This window comes from Vicugna pacos, chromosome 18 (genome assembly GCF_048564905.1).
Source record: "Vicugna pacos chromosome 18, VicPac4, whole genome shotgun sequence".
NCBI lineage: Eukaryota > Metazoa > Chordata > Mammalia > Artiodactyla > Camelidae > Vicugna > Vicugna pacos.
In genome coordinates, this window is record NC_133004.1 from 21,491,132 (window position 1) to 21,510,215 (window position 19,084).

At 39.6% G+C, this 19,084-nt stretch overlaps 1 protein-coding gene across 7 annotated transcripts in view; it reads left to right on the top strand.

Annotated features, from left to right (window-relative positions):
- LOC102541811 (zinc finger protein 75D-like) overlaps nucleotides 1-18,785 on the top strand; it is a 34,185-nt gene extending 15,400 nt beyond the window's left edge. For 6 of the 7 annotated variants that reach the window (XM_072942545.1, XM_072942544.1, XM_072942542.1 and 3 more), the window contains one exon: nucleotides 76-6,321. In XM_072942545.1, coding sequence (XP_072798646.1) covers nucleotides 76-674 — 599 coding nt within the window. In that variant the 3' untranslated portion in view covers nucleotides 675-6,321. Of the gene's footprint in view, nucleotides 1-75; nucleotides 6,322-17,316 lie in introns of those variants that run through there. The other variant, XR_012061105.1, reaches the window with a different exon arrangement.
- The last annotated feature ends 299 nt before the right edge of the window (nucleotides 18,786-19,084 follow it).

The following is a 19,084-nucleotide window of genomic DNA, read 5'->3' on the forward strand; positions in this document are numbered from 1 at the left end:
TTTTTTTTTTTTCCTATTCCTGGGATTTTCTTGTTATGCCGTACTGTTATATGATTCTTATGTTTATCCCAACAGAGAGAAAGCTGAAAAATGACACTGAAAAACATCAGCCTATATGTCTTTCTGAATTAGAAATACAAGCACCAGGAGACGTAGTATCAAAAAAAGCGAGAGTGAATGTTCCGCAAAAAACAACAGGCAAAGAGAATCATGGTGATGTGAACAGGGTTGGGAATTGGTACCAAGATTTTCCAATGAAGGAAAGAAAGAAACTTTCAAACTGGTGGGAAGAAGAGCTGCTGAAACTTATGGAGCTTCACCAGAAAGAACGTGCAGGGGAGAAACCTTTTAAATGCCAGGAATGTGGGAAAAGCTTCAGAGTTAGCGCTGACCTTATTAAGCACCAAAGAATTCACACTGAAGAGAAACCATATAAATGTCAACAGTGTAATAAGAGGTTTAGATGGAAGTCAGATCTTAATAAGCACTTAACAACACACCAAGGAATAAAACCGTATAAATGCTCATGGTGTGGGAAAAGCTTCAGTCAAAATTCACATCTACACACACACCAAAGAACGCACACTGGAGAGAAGCCCTTTACATGTCATGAATGTGGAAAAAAATTCAGCCAGAATTCCCACCTTATTAAACACCGGAGAACTCATCTGTAGCACATGCAGGAGAAAATTAAATGTGTGCTCAAGACGTCTTTGACAACAGAAACTTTGAAACCAGTGCAGAAAAACTTGTCCAGTTTCCTTAGTCTGAAGAAATAGACCACGCAGAACTTTACCCTTTATGAAAAAATAGAAAATTAAAAAGCATGAAGAATTTTTCACCAGGGGAAAATTGGGGGATATGAACATCATGTTTCACAGAAAGGAATCAGGGTTGACTGTGGAGGGGAAACAGTAGTAGTTGTACTAAGTACTGTTTTTACCAAAAACTGAGGGAATTCCGCTGCAAAAAAGATGTTCCAAGAACATTCTGAGTAAGGGGAAAAGCTTTGTGGGGATTGTGCCTGGCAAAATAGCAGAACAGCTTCAAATACCAGACGTGTCATGAATCAGTCTTCTGCACTCACAGAGGTAAATACTGTCGATTTGCACTGATCTCCCCAGCCACTCTTAAACATGTGATAGAGACAGTTGTAGTGTGGCCTTCCAAAGCAAAAAGCAGTTATATACATCTTACATACCATCATCTTCCAGGTAGCAGGATTACCATTTTCATGGGGCAGAAATGAATTCTAATATGGTTTTCAATGAACCAAATTAGAGTTTCTTACTCTCTTTTGTCTTTGGATTGTGTTCACAAAGTTGATGATCACTTGAGTTCCTTCTTGAGCATTTTAGCAATTACCTCTCTTGAATCCTGTTGACGTAATTTTTCCTGTGATAAAATCATATTTACTTCACTGGTGGAGCATCTGCCAGGTGAACTAATAATGCACTGTGTTTGCTATGTGTATAACTAATGCAGTATGTCTCTCATTGGTGGTGTTTGAAAAGGGAATATCTTTAATGGTATCGTGTGGGCATGGTTTGGAGTTATTAGGCATGGAATATGCATTAGATGTAAAGAATTTTCTGCAATAAAAGAAACTAGACTGCTTATCTTACAATGCCAATTGGATAAAACAGCCATAAAGATGACTTTTCCAAGGTCTAAATGGAAACTAATAGGAGTTTGGGATCAACTTCTCAGGTTTTTGTCTGTTTGCATTTTAATTTGGTTTTTGTTTGTTATTAACTACAAGAGAGGATCTAGAGTGTGTGCTGCACCAGGATCATGTGGTTCACTGGGTAATCTGGGAATCCAGTGAGCTGGAGACCAGGTTTCCAAAAGGGAAGCTTTGGGGACCGATGCTGAATGGCAGACAGGGATGGGCAAATGCACGTCTGTGGGGGTTGACTTGCACTGCAGCTGTTAGGCAGCAGGTCATCCTGTCTGTTTCCTCCATCGTGGCATTTAACAGCAGCCTCAGGTTACAAATTTGAGAGACTGCTGAAAATCTCTGGGCTGTGGATTTTCTTGTAACTCACTCTTTTATCTGCACTAGTGATCTCAGTGTGTTCCTGCTAGAGCGTTTCTGTATAATCAGGAAAGGAGTTAAATTGTCTCTTCCAAATCTCATACTTAATAAACAGGGAAGTTAAGGCTCAAAGAGATACAGAGGTGTGTTGAGACCCCGTAGCTCATGGGTCTGTTGGCTGTCACTTAGCTTCATCAGTCAGGATGGGAGGCAGGAATAGCAGGACTGATTTGTGTGCTATCCCTGCACAGCCATGCTGGGCGACATTGTATTGTATCTATTTCTGGCTTATAAGACATTCCTGTTTTCTTTTTTTCTTTTTAATAGACTTTATTCTTTTAGAGCAGTTTCAGGTTCACAATAGGATTGAGCAGAAAATACAGAGTTTGCACATAGCCAACATATAGATACTCCCTTACCTCCAATATCCCTCATTCGTGTGGCATATTTGGTACAATGAATGAACCAACATGGGTACATTATTATCAACCAAAATCCATAGTTCACATTACGGTTGTACATTTTATGGGCTTTGACAAATGCATAATGACATATAGCCACCACTATAGTATCATACAGAATAATTTCATTGCCCTAGAAATCCCTTGTGCTCCATCTGTTCATTCCTCCCTCCCTCCCTTTCCCCAGAACCCTGGAAACCACAATCTTTTTATTGTTTCTGTGGCTGTGTCTTTTCTAGAATGTCATTTGGTTGGAATCATACAGTCTGTAGCCTTTTCAGACTGGCTTCTTTCATTTAGTAATACGTCTTTTAAGTTTCTTCTATGTCTTTCATGGCTTGATCTTTTTTTTTCTTTTCACTGCACACATATTCTTTAATTTACATATATGTACTGTTCATTGTTTCTAAGAACATATAGAGCTTTAGCTTTTTAAGCTTACATAGTTATCAAAGGAATAAAGCCAACCACGAAATAACAATTAACCCAAAAACATACATGTACCCTGCTATTAACAGCAATATTGTTTATGATTGCCAAGATATGGAAGCATCCTAAGTGCACATCATTAGTTGAATAGCTAATGGAGATGCAGCAGCATATAGATATTTATATGTCATGGAATATACCTCACCCATAAAAAAGAAGGAAATTTTGCCATTTGCAGCCCTTCATTCACTGTTTTTTTTTTCCACTTCAAAAACCAGAATTTTATAACTGGTAGAGACATTTCCATTACATCAAAAACAACAAAACACCTATAAATAAACTTAACTAAGGAGGTTACCTATACTCTGAAAACCGAAATGACACAAAGAAATGGAAAGATTTCTTGTGCTCTTGGATTGGAAGAATCAACACTATCAAAATGCCCACACTACCCAAAGCAATCCACAGATCCAACGCAACCCCCACGGAAACACTCATGACATTCCTCACAGAACTAAAACAAAAAATTCAAAAATTCACAAGGAACTTACAAAAGACCCCGAACAGCCAAAGCAATCTTTTGTAGGTCTCTTTTTTTCTCTCTCTCTTCTTTTTGTTCTCTTTTCTTGCGGTGTGATGACTGCCAAGGTCCTTTAAAATTTGTTGTAAAGCAGGTTTGGTGGTGCTGAAATCTTTTCAGCTTTTGTTTATCTGTGAAGCTTTTGATTTCTCCATCAAGTCTGAACGAGAGCCTTACTGGATAGAGTATTCTTGGTTGTTAAGTTTCCCCCTTGCATCACTTTAACTACATTGTGCCACTCCCTTTTGGCTTGTAAAGTTTCTGCTGAAAAATTAGCTGATAACCTTATGGGAGTTCCCTTGTATGTTATTTGTTGCTTTTCTCTTGCTAATTTTAATATTTTCTCCTTATCCTTAATTGTTATTAATTTGATGACTATTTGCCTTGGTGTGCTCCTCTTTGGGTTGATTCTGTGTAGTCCTCTCTGCTTCCAGGACTCGGGTGACTGTTTCCTTTCCCACGTTGGGGAAGTTTTTGTTATTATCTCTCCAAAAATTTTCCCGGGTACTTTCTCTCCTCTTTCTGGGACCCCTATAATGCGAATATTAGAGCGTGTCATGTTGTCCCAGAGTTCTCTTAAATTATCCTCATTCCTTTTTATTATTTTTTTTTCTGTTCTGAAGTAGTGATTTCCACTAATCTGTCTTCTATCTCACTGATCCGTTCTTCTGCCTCGTTTAGTCTGTTCTTGGTTCCTTCTAGTGTATTGTTCATTTCAGTGATTTTATTCTTCAACTCTGGGTGTTCTTTATATTTTCCAACTCTTTGCTAAAAACTTCACTCTGTGCATCTATACTCCTCTTAAGTTCTCTGAACATCTTGATCATCATTACTTTAAACTGTCAGATAAATTACCTATTTCCTCATCACTTATTTCTTCTTCTAGGATTTTATCTTGTGCTTGGCCTGGGAGATATTCCTTTGCTGCCTCATATCGCCTATCTTTCTATGTGTTTGTGGATTCCTTCCACAGGCTTTGGGATTATTGTTTTCTGATTTCTAGTATCTGCCCCTAGTGGATGGGGCTGGACTAGAGGCTTATGCAGGTTTCCTGACAGGAGGAGCCAGTGCCTGCTCACTGCTGTGTGAAGCTTGGTCCTGGACCTCTGGTGGGGTAGGGCTGTGTCTAGAGGCTTTCGTAGCTTAGGAAGTCTGACAGTGGATGTGGCTGTGTTCCCACCCTGTATGTTGTTTGGCCTGAGGCTTCTTTACAGGCTGTTGGGTGGGGCTAGGTCTTGGTGCTAATGATCCAATCAAGATGTCAGCCTCCAGAAAAGCTCATGTAGATTAACACCCCTGGAATGTCCGCCACCAGCTTTTATGTCCCCTGAGTGAGCCACAGCTGTCCCCCATGTCCCGAGGAGACCCTCCAAATCCAGCACGCTGCTCTGGCCCAAGTTCCTACGAAATCACTGCCTCTGTCCTTGGACCTGGCACACATGAGTTTCTGTGTATGCTTCTCAAGCAAATGCAGTCTCAGTTTCCCCCAGTCCCATGAGGCTCCTGAAGCCAAGCCCACTGGCCTTCAAAACCAGGTTTCCTGGGGTCTCCTCTTCCAAGTGCCGAGACCTGAGGTGAGGAGCTCTAAGTGGAGCTTAGAGCTCTCACTACCGTGGGAGGACCTCTGTGACTTAAAAAATCTTCAGCTTGTGGGTTGCCCACCCTAGGGGTATGGGGACCAATTATATTGTGAGCACACCTCTCCTACACATCTTGCTGTGGTTCCATCTTTGTGTTTCCAGTTGCGGAAGATCTCTTTTGCTAGGTTCCAGTCTTTTTTTTTTTTTTTTTTTGATGGTTGTTTTGCATTCAGTTGTGGCTTCATTGTAGTCACGAGGAGAGGTGAGCTCATGGTCCTATCACTCCACCATCTTGACTGGAACTCCAAGACATTCCTGTTTCTTGATTCCTTACTGAAACACTCTTAAATTTCCATTTTCCCTATAAAGTAGAGATAACACTTAACTCAGGGTTTCTCTGGGGATTAGAGGGATTGATACAGAAAAGGCACCAGTCGGGCCAATAGTAGAATCTTAGTGTACATTTCCTTCCCATTTCCTGGGACCCCAGTGATACCCCAGTTGGGCGGACTGACTACTTTCGAGAAGCAGATGCATTTGTGGCTATTGCAGCTTCTTCCAGGAGCTGAGCACTGGTGGTGGTGTTTTGCTCAGTTGATTTGGTGCTTGGCCTCAGTACTTTATGGTGTAAGTCACCTGAGCTGTTGGTCTGGGATCTCAGCAGGATTTCATTTTCTTCCCTAAGATGAACTACCAAGTATTATTTCTTAAGCACAGCCAGCTCGGAAGCTCTGGTCTGCACATCTCTTACCCAGCACCCTCAGCCTTACACCCCTGGGACTCTGTCTCTTTTCCCAAGACATACTTGTGGATTTCCTGCTGGTAATACATCCATTCATTCAGTTTAATGAGGGACCATTATGTGCCCAGGTACTCTTCTAAACTAAGGCTATAGTAGTGGATAAGCAGACAAAAATGTATATCCTCATGAAGCTTGTATCCTAGTGAACAGTAAAAAGGGTGTGGTTGTAGGTTTTTGCTCCTTTCAAAGAGTTAGACAGGGTCCTGAGATAGTTTTGAGCAATGGGTTGTGAACAGAAGTCTCACTTCTGGGCTGAAACATTTATTTCTTGGTGGAGGACTCTGTACTGCTGTCTCTTCCTGTCTCAGTCACGTAAACAGAGATCAAAGTGGTCGGAATGCTGAGCCCCCACAATGCTCTGTTCTGGAGAGTCCCCTGACCTGTACTGGACTTTGTGGGAAAGAGAAATAAACTTTTGTTGGGTTAAATCACTCAGATGTTGGTGCTGTGTGTTTCTGCAGCATGACCGGGCCTGTCTTAATAGGTCCGACTCTTCTGCTTAGAGCTCAGGAACCTTCTCTTTTTCATTTCACCTGGCTTTTGGCCCTCAGAAGAGATTTGTTTTCCTCTATGTGCTCCACTGAGCTGATGTAGCACTGACGGGAACACTTAGAAGCTTCCAAGACTGTGGGTGATAGGAAAGACTGATTGCTTACCTGGGACAAATCCTGAAGAGGTCAGTTGTTGAAATGGCCAAGACAATGATCTCTTCCTCCCTCTCTGGCCTTTCGCCACTTCCTCATCGTTGTCTCACTCTGTCCCACAGCTCCACATGCAGAAAACGAGTTTCTGTTGATCAGTGGGTTGAGAGTGTATGGGTTGCTTTCCATTTCTCTTTTTGGTACAGGAGACTTCAAGGAATGGTTTATTAAATACCTCAGTTGTACATCTGTGAGTTGTGCCTCAATAAACAGGATGCAAGTCACCAAATTTCCCCAGATTCATGTAGAGAGGAAGGTGGCTTCTCTTCCTGGACCAAAAGGTGACAGTTGGAAGAAACTTAGGAAGGAAAGGAGGAGCAGGACCCTCCCATTCGGGAATGAGAGACCTCCAGTGGGAAATCCTAGCTACTCAGCAGCACAACATCTTACTACTCCGTGTGTTTGGGTCATGGGATGGATGTGTGGAAGTGGGAAGAAGGCATTTCTGTACGTCGTCACAGGGGTGAGAGCAGATTACTAAAACAACAGCCTAAAATCAAAACTGTTGAGGCTTCGTTTAAGTGGAATTTGAGACACAACCCTACGTTCAGCCTCAAACATTAGAATTAAAGTTGTTACTACTGTGACCTCCATAACCAGATGATTTCTAGGACAAACCAGAAGGTGCTGTTAGTGTGTCACTTAACAGCCTTACAGGGGCTCCAGAGTTGGTTCTGAGAATTGGATCACTGACCTAGTCTAGTCCCCAAGTCCTCGATCCCTTCTCCGCACTGGTCTCGGTGGCCCCAGTCCTGGGACCATCCCATACGCAGAGTTCTCCCCACTAAGCTGACTATAACCTCATACTGATCTTGAGACCCTCAGCTGTCTTTTAACCAGAGGGGAACTGGGATAAAACTGAAACAGCTAGGGTTTTGATCAGCTTTTGCAACTATGAGGACAGTGTTTAATTTTCCTAGAGAGCTAGAGGAAGAATCTAAGCAGCCTGTTCACCTGTACAGTTGGGATAACGTGAAAGGTTTGAATGCCATAAAGAATTTTCCAAACACTCGCTAAGTCTCTCTGCTGACAGGCGTTTACTGAGCACTTTCTCATTTCCGGGCTCGTTCCCACTCAGGTGTAATGGATCAAGGTTGCCCATTACTTCTCTCTTAGGAGCTTTTCCTCTACTCCTCACAGTGGATTACTTGCTAAAGGTCTCTTGTTCTTTCTGTGGGTTCTTGCTTATACAGAGTCTCTGAAGTGCCCTCAGTAGGAAATCAAGCCTTACCCACACTGTGTTTTTAAGATTCTTCCCAGAGAAGTACAAAAATATATTGCTGTTGCTGAATCTGTTCCACACTTGTCACTTTTCTAGTTTCTTCCTTTGGGTTCAGTGGGGAGCAAGGCTGGAGCACTTTTGGAAGCATCTGCCGACCTTGATGTCTATGTGTAGGGTTTCCTTTGTGTGTGAATCTCCACTGCCCAGTGATCCCCGGCTGTACTGAAGTGCCTTCTGCAGGCAAGCGTCTGTAAGGCTTTCCTGCTGTGTGACTCACTCCTGTCTGATCACTCCTGCACTGCACTTAAAGCAGCTCTTGTGAGAGGAATTATACAAGCAAGCTCTTGTCTTTCACTCAGTCTCAGACTTAGGAGAGCTATCAGAATGACTTCCCATTTCCCCCACAGTAGGATGGTGAATCTCGCATTGCACAGGCCTAAGCACTAACACAAAAGTGTAAGGGTAATAGTATTTGAATATGCTGCACTTTTAGGGAAAAACTTAGTAAGAAATCTTTCTGTTGGATTTTTTTCAACCATGAATATAATACTTTCAGCGTCATAATTTTTACACTAAGCATTTGTCCATGACTGGTACAAACACTTAATGTTTGAAAGCTTTTGAAAAACCCAAAAACTAAAGGATCATTAATGTTTATGAAGAGACAAGTCAGGTATTTTTAACTTTAGAACAATCTTTTTAAAAATGTTAGTAGCATAAGGAATAATAATTACTTACACAGAGGAGTTAGGGAAATGTTTTCCCTATATTTCCTTCATCCTATAACTATGGTGAGTAAGCATTACCCAGCATCAAAGCTGTTTAACCTCCTTAAAGGAGAAGCTCATATTTCCAATGTTACTCTTTGAGTTCAGAGGCACTTCTATAGTATCCTCTGGATCTCTCCAGAGCTCCCACATTTTGAAATCCAAGCTTGCAGAAGGGCTTTCTCTTCCCTTGACCTTTACTCCTATAGCAGTCAGGTCTGCCCTTGCCACTCTGAGCACTGAGTTAATTCCCTTCATAGCACGTGTCACAAGGTAGAGTTCTTTGGTTTGTTTACTTGTTTTGGTCTGAGCCCATTAGAATGGAAGTATCAGGAGGGCAGCGGCTGTGTCTGAACTGTGTAGCCTTGAATCTTCACTGTCAAACACAAGACATATCAAAATATGTAATAAAAACAAAAATGAAAAAAACATACAGTGGGTTAGGGATACTGACTCCCCCACAGTCGGAAATCCATGTATAACTTTACAGTTAGCCCTCTGGATGTGTGGTGCTGCACCTACAGCCTCGACTAACCATGCACCATGTAGTACTATAGTACCTATTTATTGAAAAGTCCGTGTGTAAGTGGACCCGCACACTTCAAACCCATGCTCTTCAAGGGTCAACTTACATCAAGAAGGAAAACCTGCCATGGTCTCCTGAGCATCAGCATTGGTTACTCACAGCACCCCCTGGCCCAGCAGTCTTCCTTCTTCAGGTATTAAGTGCTTGGCAGATGTGTAATGGCTACAGTCCTGGTCTTCTTCTTTACCAGGAGAGAGGGAAGAGAAGAGCAAGCAGGTCCTCTGAAGGGACGCAAAGAGGATTCATATGTTGGGACACTGGAATGTTGAAGGCTATCATTCTGTCCGCAGGGATGTTCCAGCGTGGAGCTTAGGGAGTTTCACCCTGGAAAAGGAAGTCTGGATTCCGTGGGCGCCCCAGGAAAGGCATCTCCACTCATGTTACCTCTCCTCCCAGCACCCACCCCCACCACGTCTGCTCTCTAGCACTTGCCAGTAGCAAAGGCCTGAATACCCACACAGACCTAGGGGTCTTGCAGGCACTTGGCACCTCTCTTCCCATGGGCTCTCTCAGCACTGAGGCAGTCTGGTCTGTCAGTGGGTCCCAAACTTGTAGACAGGAGCACAGTGAGATACGCAGAGCTATTCCATGAAAAACGTATTCTGCTCCCAAGTAAATCAGAGACAATAGGTTAAAGTCAATGTTTTGTTATAGGAGGACTTCTCAGTATATATGGTAAGTGTACAGTATAATCTCTGGGTCAAGGGAGAGGTGTATAAGCATGTGGTGATTGTCAGCCTTATGTGATCGTTGTGGTGGGGGTGGTGTATGTGACATTTACACCTAACATCTCTCAGACAGCTTTGTGGAACACCAGTTTGGGAAGCACTGACCTAGTTAATCTTTTCACCATTGTAGGAACTGAGAATGTCTGAATTAGTGGAACAAAACTAGCTCCCACATCACTTGACTCACAATTAAATGCCCTTTCCTCCACACCGCACAGCCTGTGTGGTAGTGGGTCAGCATCGCCATTAAACATTAGGAAGTTGAAGCTTCTGATCCCATGGCTAGATATTGCGGGCACTGTAGAACTACTACCCAGTACCCATTCACCCTTTTTCTAAGCGAGGACATGGTGACTTCTCTCTAGGAAGGGCCCAGCTAGAGAATTTGTTTCTCCAAGGTCAGTGCAAGTAATTGTGTTGGTATCTTCTATGTCCAATTGAAGATCCAAGCATTTTCATTAAAACAGTCTCAGTTGCTTCCAACATTTGCCATTGCAAAGTGTATTATTCTACACACAAGAGTTTGAAAATTGACACTTCACTTTTACAAAGCTGACAACCCAGTACAACTTCTTTCAAATGTCAAAGCTCGCCTACTCAGAAGGGGTGAACTACAGGGACCATCAGTCCCACTTGAGAGGTCAGGTATGTAAGATAAATGACAGGAAGTGGTCGTCTTAAGATTTGTTGGACAAGATGCAGGGACAGAACTGAAGTTTCCTGGTTCTTAGTTCAGCTACAAGAGCACCAGGAATTCTTGTCCATGCACGTTGGGGACATTCCAGTGTCCCCAACGTGCATGGAGCAAGATTTAGGACTCAGAGTTCCTGGCTGACTCCTTATTACCCATTCTTCGCCTTCTGCTCTCTGAGACAGTCAGCCCAGGCTCCGTTCCACCACCATCCTGACCACTCATCAGCCCTCACTGTCTCTGAAGGAGGAAAAGGAGAGACCAGGCCACTGACATTGCAGGAAGTGTCATCACTCTCAAATAAATCATGATCTCTTACCTGTCTCCCCAAGTGCCAGGAATCCCTTCTTAAGGATAGTCTGTTACCAGAAGGAACCCCATTTTCTCTCTGGCCAATGCCTTAGAGTTAACGAGGGCACTGTGCCCTCCAAAATCATTTCTTGTCCTGTACACAGTTTGGGACCTGGAAATGTCTGTCCTCTAACTGTTCTCAGGCACAAAGCAGTCTGAGACCTGCAGAAGAGTAATAGGAAAAGCTGTGTCATTTTGCATTCCCATCAGCAATGACTGAGAGTTCCTCTTGCTGCACATCCTTGTCAGCATTTGTTGTCAGTGTTTTTGGATTTTCACTATTTTGATAGTTATATAGTGGTATCTTGTTGCTCTAATTTACAATCCCCTGATGACATGTGGAGCATCTTTTGATTCCCCCCTCCCCCATCTTCATACCTTGTTTGGTAAAGTATCTTTTCATGCCTTTTGGCTCTTTCTTAATTGTTTATTTTCTTATTGTTGAATCTTAAGGATTATTTGTGTAAGTTACATAAAAGTTCTTTATCAGATACGTATTTGGCAAATGTTTTCTTTTAGTTGTGGCTTGCCTTCCCATTCTTTTGATAGTGTCTCCTGCAGAGCCAAAGTTTTAAATTTTAATGAAGCCCAACTTCATTCCTGAAGCATGCCTTTAGTGTTGTATCTATAAAGTTACCACCAAACCCAAGGTCATCTAGGTTTTCTCCTAAGTTTTATCTTCTAGGAGTTTCATCATTTTGTTTTACATGTAGGTCTGGAATCCATTTTGAGTTATTTTTGTAATGAGTGTAAAATCTGTATGTAAATTGCTTTGTGTGTAGAGGGGTAGCCAGTGATTATATCATCATTTGTTAAAAAGACTATCTTTCCTCTATTTTATTGCCTTTGCTCCTTGGTCAGCAGTCAGTCGCCCATATTAAATGGGTCTATTTCTTGGCTCTCTGTTCTGTTTTATTGATCTGTTTGTCTGTTCTTTCACTAGTGCCACGCTGTCTTGATTATTGTAGCTTTAGAGTAAGTCAGTGTCAGGGAATATCACCCCTCTGACTTTTTTCTTCTTCAGTATTGTGTTGGCTATTCTGGGTTTTGGCCTCTCTGTATATATTTTAAAATCAATTTGTATGATGTTGAAGATAGGTGGTGAGTGAGGATATTATTGCCTTATTCCTTATCTTAATGGGAAATCTGGCTTATCACAATTAAGTGTGATATTAGTTGCAGACTTTGTGTAGATTCTTTTAAATCAAGTTAAGGAAATTATCCTCTATTCCTAGTTTGCAGAGAGTTTTTATCGTAAATGCATGTTGGATTTTCTCAAATGCTTTTTTGCATCTATTGATGTGATCATGTGATTTTTATTCTTTAGCCTGTTGACATGATGGATTGCATTAATTTATTTCTTATATTGAACCAGCCTTGCATCTCTGGACTAAATCCCAGTGTATAATTCTTATTATATGTTGTTGGATTTGATTTGTTAATATCCCTAATCTCTGTCCGTTGCACCATGGATTATTTCAACTAAAAACAATATCTATGTTGCAGTTTTAGAAGATATTCAGTGTCCTCTATTCTAGTGTACTGGAAGTTTGACAGGTGGGGAGTGTAGTAGATATTTGTTGATTGCATCTTAGCCTCCATTTTTTGACTCCTCCTTCCTAACAACTCTGATTCAATTGGGAGACCTCTGAGGTTCCCAATCCTGGTTTCTGTGAGGGAGAATGTGACCTAAACCAAGTTAAAAAGAGGAGATTCTACCTGCTTGGCTAGAAGATGGCTCAGGGTTAGGCATATGACCTTAAGCCGGTCCCATCATGACTTGTTGGAAATGATAGCACAAATCCAGCTCTTGCTGGATATTATATGGAACCTAGTAGGTGTTGACAGTCTTCTTGAAACAGGAGAGATGCAAGCTTTAGGATGAAGGCAACACCATAGCAGACAGAACAGAGTGATAAATATGCAGGTTTTGGTGACACTGTTAAGCTGTAGGATCAAACCATCCCCTGATACCTAGAATTGTCCTGGACTTTTCAGCTGCATGAATCTGTACATTTCTCTTTATTGTTTGAGCCAGTGTGAATTGGGGTTTCTGTTCATTGTAACTGAGTTTTAATACATAAAGCAATAACTGATTTATGACCATACATTAGGAGACTAACAATCATTTTTTACATACCTATTTAACAAGAGATTTATTGTTTTTAGTTAAAATACTCCATGGTGCAGTAAGAGTGTTCTAAATATTAGCTATTTGAAAAATCATAGCTACTTGATGGATTATTCATGTCTCTCCAAACATTCTCCTTTTTATCATAGCGCAATATTAATGAGTTTAATCATGGAGTTGTGTTGCGTTCAGAGGTGGCAGGAGTTTGGTGTCAGTCTTAGAAGTGTGTTTATTGAAGTGATCTTTGTGGGACCATGACTACTAGTTGGATGGATTTTAGAGACATGTGCATTGAAGTGAAATGTTATTGATGTGTTAAACAGGTTTAGAACTGATTCTGGCCTTTACTAGTTATTAAACTGTAGTTATTAAACCGAAGTGGGTAACATTTTTATTATCATGCGTAATAAGCTTTCCAGCCTCTGAAATGTAAATTTAGTTAATGTAAACTATACTTGTTGCTCCATTCTTAAAATCCTTCAGTTTTTTTCCCCATGGCTGTCTGCATAAAATCTAAAATACAGTCAATAATAATATACCAAATAAAATCTACAAGACCGGCTATGTTCAGCACACCCCAAGCCCCTAGTCCCCTTTGTAACTTTGACACAGCTCTCCTGCTCAGTCATGATTCTGTGCCCCCGACAGCTTTTCCAGTCCTCAGCACGTGGCCCTGGAAACTTCCCAGGACTTAGAGAGGCTGACATCATTTTATTTTAATTAATTGAAGTTTATATAGTCTTACATGACTATCTGAAAATTGTAAGAATTCTAAATTGCTCAAATACAATAAAATGTTTTTTCTTTAAAAATATTTAAAAGTTTTCATTACAGAAATTATCAAACACACATAAATTATAAAATAATAATACAATGAACCTCTGTGTAGGCTTCAACAGTTATCAACATTTTGCATATCTTGTTTCATTTATCCTCTCCAGTTTTTTTTAATTTTGTTTGTTTTGGGGGGGGTTCTTGTTTGTTTTGAGGTGTTTTAAAGCTAATCTCAGACATTATAACATTTCATGAATTATTAGTTCCATTTAAAAGAGATAAATAAATCTTGACACTCTTGCCCTAACCCATCTTTATGAAAGAATTCCCAGTCAGCAGAAGCCTTCGCTTCTGCCAGAGGCAAGGCTGATTGAGGACATGGGAGCTGCTTTTCCTCCTTCAGAGGGCAACTAGTGCTTAACTGGCAGCTTCTGAAGATAGCTTTGTAAGAGGACCCTCTTGGTCTTCTCCCTGGGGTATCCACTTAGGAGAACAACAGGCAACCCAAATGCCTCATAATGAGAGTGGTCCAGAAGGGATACTGGATGCCTGTAATCATCACCAGAGTAACTTATTAATAAGTTGAAACTACATTTTCAACTACTAACTTTTAACAAGCCCCAGAGTGATTCACTCATTAACAGTTAAGTGGCAACAGTTAACTTGTTGGTTTCCTTGAAGTCACCAAAGAACAAAATAATCATAATAATTACTCTCAAATGTATTTATATAGGACATTTTCCCAGGAGCTCTAAGTGCCCTCATTTACGTACTTTCCTTGGTTTTCATCTTTTATTACCCTTAAAATAATGTGTAAATGAATACAAAAAAAAATTAGAATTTGTTACAATTCACTTTCTTCTAAGCATTCCTGCTTGATTAAATTTCTTTTCAGTTAACATTAAACTATCACATTTTTTGTAACTGTGAACATGAAAAATGAAGTGGGAATTTGATATTCCTATCCTGTTTTCTTCCCCATTTGGTGCCATACTTCCTCTTAATGAGGAATTTTCTCTCCGTTTCCTTGGTGTCCATTCTTCCTTTGATCCTCTTTCTGGACTTAATTAAAAGTAGTTAGTTTGCATACTTGCTGATACGATTTTTCTTATGTATCTTTCATCTTTCTTTTTGAAATTTGTATTTTATGATTTTATATTCCATTTTTTCTCTATCAGCCTTGCCAGGGATGGGTTTCTCTTATTATTAATCTTCCCAACAAACTAACTTGCAGTTTTGTTGTTGTTCCATATTTTACTGGTTTTTCCTTTATATCTTTTTTTCTTTTTGTATCTCATCATAATACCTGAAGTATATGCATGATTGTTTTCTTATAATTTTAAATCATGAAACAATAAAGTGTACACAAAAAAATGAAATACAATAATACAATGAACACCTGTGTGCCTTCTACCCAACTTAGTAAGTAAAACATAACAAGTATGACTGGAGATCACTTGTTCCACTTCTCATGCTTACTCCTCTTCCTCCATCCCCAGTGACAACCACTACCTTGAGTTTTGTGTTCATTGTGTCTTTTGTAGTTCAGAGTAGTGACTCAGGAGATTGACTGCTTGCATTCATAATCCAGCTCCACTTCTTAATAGCAGTGTGGCCTGGAACAATTTATTTATCTCTTCATTTTTCACTTTTCTATTTTGTACAATGAAAGTTAAAAAAAAACCAAAGCCCACCTTGTGAGGTTCTTGGTAAAATTAGTTAACTATAAATACCTAGAAGATCCTTGGTTATATTGAAGCAGTATGTATGTGTATGCATGTATCAATAAATGGTATATGCCATTGTTTTGCATGTTTAGTTTTTTATATAAATATTTTCAAACCATTGGACTTTTTGAATTATTTTGTTCATTTCAATATTAGATTTTTGAGACTTATCCATGTTTCATCTTGTAGTTCTAGTTCTTTCATTTTAACTACTGTACAAAATACAAATGACAAGGCAAAATAAAGTAGATACAATAGAAATATATCTACTTTATATAATAATATAATAGAAATAAATAAAATCACAAACTTTAAAAGTATCAATAAGCCTGAAAATCTAAGCCAGTGACTGTTACATGTATCCTTATTAGCCTTTTGCATAGGAGTGTTTATTAAGGTAATCCTGCTTTTCTTCTACTGACGTATTTTGGGTTGTGTAGGGCAAATAAATTTTCTAAAAAGTTTTTAGGTCTTTAGATCAAGAGGAACCACATTCAGTCCTGATGTAGACAATTACAGGATCCTGACTGAGCCTCTTACAGGATTAGATGAGAGTTTGGGGATGTCTTAGGGGAATGGAAGGGTATATCTTCTATAGAACGTAAGTGGATATTTGTAACCAGGAGAGAAACTATCCTGGGAGGTTTTATTTTGTAGATAATTCTCCATTCCTCTCTCACCTCGTCATGGTTCATTTGATGGCAGAAGCTTCCCCAGCACATTCACAGTGGGCTTGACCTAGTGACTTGTTTTAGCCAGTGCACTAAATACAGAGATGACATTGTTCCAGTTCTGAGCTGGGGCCTTTAGAAACATTATGTATGTCTTCTCACCCTGTTGCACTTCTGCTTCTAGTCCAGGATGTGAGACACGTGGACAGTCCTGAAAACCTGCAGTCTGAGGCAGAGCTAGCTCAGGTGACTTGCAGAGTTGAGAAAAATAAATATGTGTGATCATAAGCCACTGAGATTTGGGGATGATTTCTTATGCAGCTGTAGAACAAAATCCTAACAAAGAAAGAAAAAATCGCAGATTCATTGTATAAGTCTAATATAACCATGATCCAAGTACCATATAAGGAGAGTGCAAAACAAATTTCACTTTATTCATGAGCATATAGGCAAAAATCCTATATTAAAGAATTAGCTAACAAAATATAACATGTATTATAACATAATCCATTGCGTTTAAGTGCACCTTGTCCCAGGAATTCATGGAGGTTTAAAATCAGAAAATGTTTCAATGTAACCTACCCCATTAATGGACTAAATGGGAAATACCATATGATGATATCTTTACACAGAGAAAGCTTTTTGACAAATTTCATGAACTAGTTATGAGTTAAAAATTTTTTTCAGACTACAAGGAATTAAAGTAAACATCCTCCCCAATAAATGCTAAATGCCTAAAAACTATAGTAAGATCATAATTAATGAGAGACTTTCTTTTAAATTTCCTTTCTTTTAAGGTCAGGAAAAATTAAGAAAATATACTAAAACCTCTACTTCTCTACATATTAGTAGAGATTCTGGCTATTGCAACTAGGTAAGAAAATCAACAGTTGAAAGATTGGAAAGTAAGATACAAACTTTTATTTCTTTGCAGATATTATTATGACTGACATTTTAAAAAACCAAAAGATTCCCCAGCCCCAGAAGCTGGCGATGGCACAGAACATGCTGTGCTCTCTGTACCAGCTGGTCAACCCACAGCTCCATGTCTTTCACATCAACTTCTTCATTTGGCAGGTGCAGCCCAGCCTGGCTCAGCCTGAAGACACTGTGCAGTTCTGGGTCCCCATGGAGATGACCAGAATGGACCTCAGGAATTAGCTTCAGCGCATTTACCACATGCCCTTGGCCACAATGCAGATGAGTATACAAGATGGTTCCAGCAGGAAGAGCGATTAGAGAAGCTTCAGGATGAAAAATCAGACGACAAGATGGCCTGTGTGCAGCTGGTACATGGACAGACTTTCACGTTCACAGATCTGTTTCCTGAGAAAAAGAGCCCTGAATGCAGTTCCAAGGATGATGACATCCAGGACTAGCTCCTGAAGGACCAGCATTGGAGGCACAGCCACAACCCCAGGCGTGGGGGCATCCCCAGCTGGTTTGGCCTGTGACATGTGACAGTTCAAATAAAAGTGCTGCTTGTGGGGAAAAAAGATCCAAAAGATTTGACATGTGAATTATTCAGACTGAAAAAAAAATCAATTAAGTGTTCAGGAACAAGATCAACTGACAAATCAGTAGGTTCCACTACATCATTATCAACTAGAAAATATAAGAAAATAAGGTACCATTAACAATAGCCAATAAACAGCTCAACCACAATTAAAACAACATCTAGGAATTTACCTGAGAAAAAAGACACAAGGCAGTTAAAGGGAAAATTTTAACCCTGCAAATAATATAAAGGAAAGCATAAATAATTATAGTGATATAACATGTCCTTAAATGGGATGACTTCACACATAAAAGTATCAATTCTCACCCCGCAAATTATCTGTAAATGCAGTGAATACTAGTAAAAATGTTAGCAATATTTTTCAAGGAATGCTATAAACATTCCATAGTTTTTAACAGAGGAATAAAAATGTCTACAAAAAGCCACAGCAATTTTGAAATAGATTCACAAAAAGCAAGAACAGTTGCCCTACCTTATTTTAAGACATTTACAAAGCTGGGGTAGTAAAAATAGAATGCTCTTGTGTAACAACAGACAGGCAAACGATGGAGAGATACAGAGAACATGAATCTACTACCAGGAGCATGAATCCACACCAGGTTACATTATAATAAAATTTCCAAAGCCAAAGGTAGAGAATCTTGAAAACTGAAAGAAGAAACAGACTCATCATGTACAAATAAACTTCAATAAAATTAACAGAAAATTAACAGCCTTTTCTTCATCAGAAACCATCAAGGCAAGAAGAAAGTGGATGATACACTTTAAATTCTGAAAGGAAAATAAGTCACTGTCAACTAAGAATTCTACACCCAGCAAAACTATCCTTCAAAATGAAGGAGAAATTAAGACATTGTCATATAAACAAAAGCTGAGGGAATTTATAGCTAATGGGACTTTGCTACAAGAAATGCTAATGGCAATCCTTCAAGCTGAAAGAGTGGACACCCAACAGTAACTCAAAGCCGTATGAAGAAAAACAGTAAAGATAATTATACATGTAAATATAAAAGCCAGTCCTATTGTATTTTTTGTAATTCTTTTTTTCTGTGTATGATTTAAAAGCCAAATGCATGAAATAATGGTTCTACATCTATGTCAATGGGCACACAATTATAAAGCTGTAATTTGTAATAATAACAACATAAAGGGATGAAAGAGCTATATAGGAACAAAGTTTTGTATACTGTTGAAACTAAGTTGGTACTAATTCAAACAAAATTTTATTAAATTGAGTTGTATGTTGTAATTCACACGCTATCTACTAACTAAAAATATGGAGTCAAAGTAAGGATAAGATAATCAAACAATACACAAGGAAAATCA